The 9,201-nt window shown below is 40.9% G+C and overlaps 1 protein-coding gene across 1 annotated transcript in view; it reads right to left on the minus strand.

The window, feature by feature from the left end:
• APBB3 (amyloid beta precursor protein binding family B member 3) overlaps positions 1-8,880 on the minus strand; it is a 129,621-nt gene extending 120,741 nt beyond the window's left edge. Inside the window, exon 1 of the mRNA XM_056516707.1 lies at positions 8,536-8,880. Within this exon, the coding sequence (XP_056372682.1) occupies positions 8,536-8,584 (49 nt within the window). The 5' untranslated portion in view covers positions 8,585-8,880. The remainder of the gene's footprint in view (positions 1-8,535) is intronic.
• Positions 8,881-9,201: the final 321 nt, after the last annotated feature.

The raw sequence follows: 9,201 nt of genomic DNA on the forward strand, positions 1-9,201 counted from the left end.
TCAGGAACTGTCCAAAGCAGGAGAAAATCCCCATAGCAAACATATGCTGCTCTGGACAGTTCCTAAAAAAAGTTTTCCACCGGAGTACCCCATTAAATTTAATTAATGTTCTTGGATTTGTTTGCTGCAACCACCTTTTTAATGGCCACTTTAGAATAGGTACCCATTGCAGAGATGGGTTATAATATATATTAAGTCCAAGAGGAAGATGTCTAGCCCAGGATAAGCAATAAAACCAGGATACGTTATTAGGTCATCTTATGTAAAATAGTGACTGGAAAAAGTAATGTTGACGCGTTTCAGTCAATACATAGTCAATGTGTATATATATATATATATATATATATATATATATATATATATATATATATCTAAAAGGCCATGAGAGCAAACTCCCAAAAACACTTACAAAACCTGGTAAGTAATTTGAAAGAAAAACATGGAACAGAGTAGGGCATGAGAAACATGTACTAGACACACTATACAAGTAATGATAGATACAGACAATACTAATGTGGAATACAATATAAAGTGGGCAAAATTAAATTAAGGCAATCATTTAATAGGATAAAATCAAAAAGATTAATAGGCTGTCTAGTTTCAAAAATAAACATCCAGAAACACACTTTTAGGTTTAACAGCCTATGCCTGAGATCCCCACCACCTATGTCTACCCACTTTTTTAATACACAGACTGACGACATGAACATTCTGGAATCATCATGTTTTGATAAAGCTAATATGATAAACTGGAAATTTCTCGCTTCGGAGATATGTCTCTGAATGTGAGACTTCAGTGAGTTCTATATACAGCCCACATATTGGCACTCACAGTTAGTACAGGCTGCTAAATTCCCCATTACTGTATCGGTATTACAATTTATATAGTTCTTTATGCTATAACTCCTATCTGTACTATAGAATAAAAACAATAATATATTAACCTCTAACCGGCCCATAATGTACCAGTACCATTATGGCATGGGTCAGGTGTGGTAGTATGACCTGTAATGACCAACATAAGAGATAACTCTGATGCCAGTCATTTAACTGTTAAGATGCTGCATTTATTAGGGATCATGTCATCTAAACAGTGGACCGATTGGCACCAGTAGCCAACTGGTTGTCACAGTAGCATGCATGTGCATGCATTGATCTACTATCTAACTTCTTTGGTCGACCATGGTGAGGCCTGTTCTGAGTGGAATCCATCCTATGTTAAACGCTGTATGGTCATGCCCATAATGTTGCTGCTTATTTTTAGGGTCTTGGTAATCTTCTCATATCCTAGGCCGTCTTTATGTAGAGCAACTTCCAGTAATCAGTATTAGAGAGTGTGAGAGCGATAACACAAAAATAAGGACACCTGCTCCACATTCACACCTGAGACCTTGTAAAATGAACGAGTTACATGGCACTGGGGATGGAAAATTATTTATTGGGCCCATTTGGAAATTTCCACTTAGGGGCGTACTCACTTTTGTTTTAAGATTTAGATATTAATGGCTGTGTTATTTTAAAGGGATAGCAGCATTTAACACTGTTATACAGGCTGTGCACTACTTTACATTGTAGTAGATCAGTGTTTCCCAACCAGGGTGCATCCAGCTGTTGCAAAACTACAACTCCCAGCATGCCCGGACAGCCTTCGGAAGCACTCTGGTTGGGAAACACTGTAGTATAGTGTAATTTCTTCAGTGTTGTCACATTAAAAGATATAATATTTACAAAAATGTACAAAAATACTAATGATTGAGATTACCTGCACCCCGCTGTGGGCATTGAAACTCAACTTAGTGATTACTGAGCATATACCACTCAGGAAGAAAGCACTGAGGCTAGAGAGTAGCATCAGAGTGCTAGAACAAAGTGTTGATTTATTTGGACACCTATTTAAAGGGGTACTCCGGTGAAAACCTTTTTTCTTTTAAATCAACTGGTGGCAGAAAGTTAAACAGATTTGTAAATTACTTCTATTAAAAAATCTTAATCCTTCCAGTACTTATTAGCTGCTGAATACTACAGAGGAAATTATTTTCTTTTTGGAATTCTGTCTGATGACATCAAGAGCACAGTGCTCTTTGCTGACATCATTATAATAATAATAACTCTTTATTTATTGTTGTCCTTAGGGGTATTTGAACCGAAGGCCCCAGCACTGCAAGGCAGCAGTGCTAACCACTGAGCCACCATGCTGCCGTTAGCTCTGTCAGCAGAGAGCACTGTGCTCGTGATGTCATCAGTGTTCCAAAAAGAAAGGAATTTCCTCTGTAGCATTCAGCAGCTAATAAGTACTGGAAGGATTAAGATTTTTTAATAGAAGTAATTTACAAATCTGTTTCACTTTCTGGCACCAGTTGATTTAAAAGAAAAAAGGTTTTCACCGGAGTACCCCCTTTAACCCCTTAAGGACCAAGGACGTACCGGTACGTCCTTGGTCCTGCTCTTCTGATATAACGCGGGGTTACACAGTAACCCCGCGTCATATCATGGCGGGCCCGGCGTCATAGTGAAGCCGGGACCCGCCTCTAATAGCGCGCAGCGCCGATCGCGGCGCCGCGCGCTATTAACCCTTTAGCCGCGCGCTCAAAGCTGAGCCGCGCGGCTAAAAGTGAAAGTGAAAGTTCCCGGCTAGCTCAGTCGGGCTGTTCGGGATAGCCGCGGCTAATCGCGGCATCCCGAACAGCTGACAGGACAGCGGGAGGGCCCCTTCCTGCCTCCTCGCTGTCCGATCGCCGAATGACTGCTCAGTGCCTGAGATCCAGGCATGAGCAGTCATCCGGCAGAATCGTTGATCACTGGTTTCTTATGAGAAACCAGTGATCAGCATAGAAGATCAGTGTGTGCAGTGTTATAGGTCCCTATGGGACCTATAACACTGCAAAAAAAAAGTGAAAAAAAAAGTGAATAAAGATCATTTAACTCCTCCCCTATTAAAAGTTTGAATCACCCCCCTTTTCCAATAAAAAAAAAACACAGTGTAAATAAAAATAAAAATAAACATATGTGGTATCACCGCGTGCGGAAATGTCCGAATTATAAAAATATATCATTAATTAAACCGCTCGGTCAATGGCGTGCTCGCAAAAAAATTCCAAAGTCCAAAATAGTGCATTTTTGGTCACTTTTTATATCATTTAAAAATGAATAAAAAGTGATCAATAAGTCCTATCAATGCAAAAATGGTACCGTTAAAAACTTCAGATCACGGCGCAAAAAATGAGCCCTCATACCGCCCCATACACGGAAAAATAAAAAAGTTATAGGGGTCAGAAGATGACAATTTTAAACATATTAATTTTCCTGCATGTAGTTATGATTTTTTCCAGAAGTCCGACAAAATCAAACCTATATAAGTAGGGTATCATTTTAATCGTATGGACCTACAGAATACATATGAGGTGTCATTTTTACCGAAAAATGTACTACGTAGAAACGGAAGCCCCCAAAAGTTACAAAACAGCGTTTTTTTTTCAATTTTGTCGCACAATGATTTTTTTTCCCGCTTCACCATAGATTTTTGGGCAAAATGACTGACGTCATTACAAAGTAGAATTGGTGGCGCAAAAAATAAGCCCTCATCTGGATTTTTAGGTGTAAATTTGAAAGAGGTATGATTTTTTAAAGGCAAGGAGCAAAAAACGAAAATGCAAAAACGGAAAAACCTCCGGTCCTTAAGGGGTTAATAGCTAATTTCCTGAAAGATTATCCTTTTTCCAGGTATCTATTGGACTATTGAATACAAGAGACTGCACCTCCACCTCATTCCTCTACCTCCCCCACATTCTGTCCAACATGACACTTGATAAGGTGAGCATTGTGGGAATTTTTATCACCTATTACCACTGTGCAGCCTGTAAAGCCCTTGTGCCATGCAACAGTGATAGTTTGTGGCACTACTGCTCCCAGCCATACCACAGGTGTTTACCCACTTTCAGTCTACATTCCCTCTGGGCTACTGCACTTCAATAACTAGTTAAAGGAGTACTCCCTTGGAAAACTTTTTTTTTATTATTATTTTTTTTAATCTACTAGTGCCAGAAAGTTAAACAGATTTGTAAATCACTTCTATTAAAAAATCTTAATCCTTCCAGTACTTTTTTGGGGCGGTATACTAAAGAGAAATCCAAAAAAGAAATGCCTTTCCTCTGATGTCATGACCACAGTACTTTCTGCTGACCTCTGCTGTCCATTTTAGGAACTGTCCAGAGCAGGAGAAAATCCCCATAGAAAACATATGCTGCTCTGGACAGTTCTTAAATGGACAGCAGAGGTCTGCAGAGAGCACTGTGGTCATGACATCAGAGGAAATGCATTTCTTTTTTGGATTTCTCTTTAGTATACAGCCCCTAAAAAGTACTGAAAGGATTAAGATTTTTTAATAGAAGTGATTTACAAATCTGTTTAACTTTCTGGCACCAGTTGATTTAAAAAAAATGTTTTCCACGGGAGTACCCCTTTAAATATTTTCCTAGATCAATATTGCTATACTGTATGCATAGGGAGCCCAAAAAAAAACAAAAAAAAAAACAGCAGGACAACTACAATAGATGCATAATTTGTGCAAAAATATATAAACTTAACAGAAGATAAAAAACTAAAGGCAGACTGTAAAACAGGAGACAGCAACGGTACTGCGACTGACAACTGCAGCGAGACCTCTTGAATAAACCACTTAAAAATTGGTCTTCTAGGGAGGTTGTTTTCTTACTAAATTCTTACTAAAAAAAAAAATGTCACAGAAAGTCTTTTGGGATATGCAAGCATATAGATATGACTAGCCTTATATGAGGGTAGAAGCATGTAAACATCTGGTGTATGTCTGAACAAGCAGTACTGAACATTGAGATCTATCCTCATGGAGCAATTATTACATTGAAAACAAATTGGACTTCATGCTGAATGCCGTATTTATCAAGCTCCCTGTTTCTTTTTACAACATGTTGTTTGTACATTTGATATAGTTGCAGTAAATAGGGGCATGTTCTAACTGAGGATATGGCTCGGCGTCTCCTCCTGTGCTCCTTGATATAAAGGTGTATTCATTCATCTATCAATGAATGGTGAGCTGTTGCCAGACTACTTTTCTCTGTTGTATCTAATTCCTAGGCTGGGTTATATATTTTACATGCAGATTTCATGTGAAAATGTGGCCCCATTAGAGGCTAAGTTTCCACTTGGTTTTTTTCTGGCAGTTTTTGGAATACTGCCACTGCAGTTTTTGAGCCAAAGTCAGAAGTGGATCCATAAGGTAGGAGAAGTGTAAGTCCTTCCTTTATATGTCCTATTCCTTTTGAATACATTTCTGGCTTTGGCTCAAAAACTGCAGTGGCAGATATCCAAAAACTGCCAGAAATAAAAAACAAGTGGAAACTTAGCCTAAGGAAAATCAATGCATGAAATACAATAGGTGCGGAATGTTTACACAGTGTGAGCCCAACCTTAGACAGTGCCAACCTAGATAGTCTTCAACTGTGCCAGATTAATCACAGTGCATTAGGCTGTTTGATAAATACAGTGGGGCAAAAAAGTATTTAGTCAGCCACCAATTGTGCAAGTTCTCTCACTTAAAAAGAGAGACCTGTAATTTTCATCATAGGTATACCTCAATTATGGGAGATATAATGAGAAGAATTCATAAAATTTCATTGTCTGATTTTTGAAGAATTTATTAGCAAATTATGGTGGAAAATAAGTATTTGATCACAAGCAGGATTTCTGGCTCTCACAGACCTGTAACTTCTTCTTTAAGAGTCTACTCTGTCTTCCACTCGTTGCCTGTATTAATGGCCCCTGTTTGAACTTGTTATCGGTATAAAAGACACCTGTCCACAACCTCAAACAGTCACACTCCAAACTCCACTATGGTCAAGACCATAGAGCTGTCGAAGGACACCAGAAACAAAATTGTAGACCTGCACCAGGCTGGGAAGACTGAATCTGCAATAGGCAAGCAGCTTGGTGTGAAGAAATCAACTGTGGGAGCAATTATTAGAAAATGGAAGACATACAAGACCACTGATAATCTCCCTCGATCTGTGGCTCCACGCAAGATCTCACCTCATGGTGTCAAAATGATCACAAAAACGGTGAGCACAAATCCCAGAACCACTCGGGGGACCTAGTGAATGACCTGCAGAGAGCTGGGACCAAAGTAACAAAGGCTACCATCAGTAACACACTACGCCGCCAGGGACTCAAATCATGCAGTGCCAGACATGTCCCCCTGCTTAAGCCAGTACATGTCCGGGCCCGTCTGAAGTTTGCTAGAGAGCAGTTGGATGGTCCAGAAGAAGACTGGGAGAATGTCATATGGTCAGATGGAACCAAAGTAGAACTTTTTGGTAAAAACTCAACTCGTCATGCTTGGAGAAGAAAGAATGCTGAGTTGCATCCAAAGAACACCATATCTACTGTGAAGCATGGGGGTGGAAACACCATGCTTTGGGCCTGTTTTTCTGCAAAGGGACCAGGACGACTGATCCGTGTACAGGAAAGAATGAATGGGGCCATGTATCGTGACAATACATGTCTCCTGGTGATCTTGCACTGGGTTTATGCCAATAGACAGCAGCCAGTCTGAACAAACAGAGCTACAGTATAAAGTATGGGAAGAGACCAAGGACTTCCAATAAGAAACTCTGCTGAGCTATTCCCTACTCCAGCAGAGCTAAAAAGCAGTGAAGCAGAAAACAAAGTGGGTAAGAACTACTGTAGATACTCACTGTATCATATCAATGACCATAGATGCACTGCCACTTATGAATTGTTATATAATATATCTAGTTTTGACATTGGCCCCTCTCATTTCACCAGAATATAAGCACCTGTATTCCGTCAACAGAGAAACTACTCGGGGTGTGACATTTTTCAGACAGCCATGTTGAAAGCCCCTCTCCATGCAACCTGTACTAAAGTATATCAGAGAAATGATAATAATGCATATTATATTAACTCCTTCCTCTCAGTTACAAATTTTGGATGGCTGAAACTGCAGCAAGCTTTATCCGTTTTGTCTTTGCCGCAGTTGTTTCCCATTGACTTCAATCGCTCATTTCCTAGAATACAACTTTAAAATAAATGCTGCCGTTTGTCATGAGAACAACAAGGCAAAGGCAACTGTATGCGGTAAGTAGGAGCTACGTACAGTAGAATTTCATCAAGCTTCACATAAGTGGTTGTTCTCTTATTCCTCCACAAGTCAGTGTAAAAAAATAAAAAAGGTAAACTTCATCATAACTTTGGGTAAAGGCTTAAACACTTAAAAAGCAAAGACATGGAAAACAAACAGTAGATGTTCAGCATAACCTATATTGTGTAAAGCAGTGCTTCCCAACCAAGGTGCCTCCAGCTGTTGCAAAACTACAACTCCCAACATGCCCGGACAGCCAACGGCTGTCCGGGCATGTTGGGAGTTGTAGTTTTGCAACAGCTGGAGGCACCCTGGTTGGGAAGCACTGGTGTAAAGGGTTAAAGAGCATTACGTGCAAACAGGTTTTTAATACTTGATTTAGTATTTAACAATCCGCATGTATAGAATGATCCCTTTTGTATGGCTCAGTGTTTCCCAACCAGGGTGCCTCCAGCTGTTGCAAAACTACAACTCCATTGGCTGTCCGGGCATGTTGGGAGTTGTAGTTTTGCAACAGCTGGAGGCACCCTGGTTGGGAAGCACTGGTGTAAAGGGTTAAAGAGCATTACGTGCAAACAGGTTTTTAATACTTGATTTAGTATTTAACAATCCGCATGTATAGAATGATCCCTTTTGTATGGCTCAGTGTTTCCCAACCAGGGTGCCTCCAGCTGTTGCAAAACTACAACTCCATTGGCTGTCCGGGCATGTTGGGAGTTGTAGTTTTGCAACAGCTGGAGGCACCCTGGTTGGGAAGCACTGGTGTAAAGGGTTAAAGAGCATTACGTGCAAACAGGTTTTTAATACCTGATTTAATATTTAACAATCCGCATGTATAGAATGATCCCTTTTGTATTGCTCAGTGTTTCCCAACCAGGGTGCCTCCAGCTGTTGCAAAACTACAACTCCGTTGGCTGTCCGGGCATGTTGTGAGTTGTAGTTTTGCAACAGCTGGAGGCACCCTGGTTGGGAAGCACTGGTGTAAAGGGTTAAAGAGCATTACGTGCAAACAGGTTTTTAATACTTGATTTAGTATTTAACAATCCGCATGTATAGAATGATCCCTTTTGTACGGCTCAGTGTTTCCCAACCAGGGTGCCTCCAGCTGTTGCAAAACTACAACTCCCAACATGCCTGGACAGCTGCGAGTTGTAGTTTTGCAGCAGCTGGAGGCACCCTGGTTGGGAAGCACTGGTGTGAAGGGTTAAAGAGCATTACGTGCAAACAGGTTTTTAATACTGGAACCATAATAGCAGTATTTATACGCATGTATAGAATGATCCCATTTGTATGGCTCAGTGTTTCCCAACCAGGGTGCCTCCAGCTGTTGCAAAACTACAACTCCCAGCATGCCTGGACAGCCTCCGGGGGAATCCAGCTTGTAAAATCAGATGAGAACTTACCGTCATAATTTACAATAATGATCGCGAGCATGTAATCCTTCCCCAACATCTTTCGTGATCCGGGGATTCAATCACAACAGGCTGAGGGTGTCTGACCTCCACAATAGCCCAATGCAATGATGGCAGAGTCAAGCAGGAAAGTGAGATGTCATACGTGAGTGTGAGTGTGTGTGTGTGAGTGTGTGTGTGTGTGTGTGTGCTCCAGATCAGCCAGCAAACAGAGCAGAAAAGTCAGCACCCATTTGTGTGTTTGTGTGAACGCCAGTGTACTGGACACAGGAGAAGCTGGGATGTAAGGGGAAGACTGGGAGGAGAGGCAGGAGGCAGCGCTTAGTGGTTGTTGCATTGGAGGAGGAGCTGTCCAGTGCTGATGAATGATGCTCCAGTACAGTAGGACACATTCTACTTCTTCAATCAGACAATGCTTCACCCTGTACACTCCGACAGCGCTCGCTCCCTCTATCGACTGTACAGTGGAAATTATGAAATATTTACAGACACTTCCCTATGCAGCCCATTGTATAGATTATAATGTGCATAGAATAAATCCCACATATTATAGGCATTTATAATTATATAACAAGTGCAGCGAATAAATCAACCCCCCCCCCCCCCCCCCGCCCTGACGTAGGAAACACGGACGTCCTTCCATGGGAAATGTGCTAT

The sequence above is a fragment of the Hyla sarda genome, chromosome 4 (genome assembly GCF_029499605.1).
Source record: "Hyla sarda isolate aHylSar1 chromosome 4, aHylSar1.hap1, whole genome shotgun sequence".
Taxonomy (NCBI): domain Eukaryota; kingdom Metazoa; phylum Chordata; class Amphibia; order Anura; family Hylidae; genus Hyla; species Hyla sarda.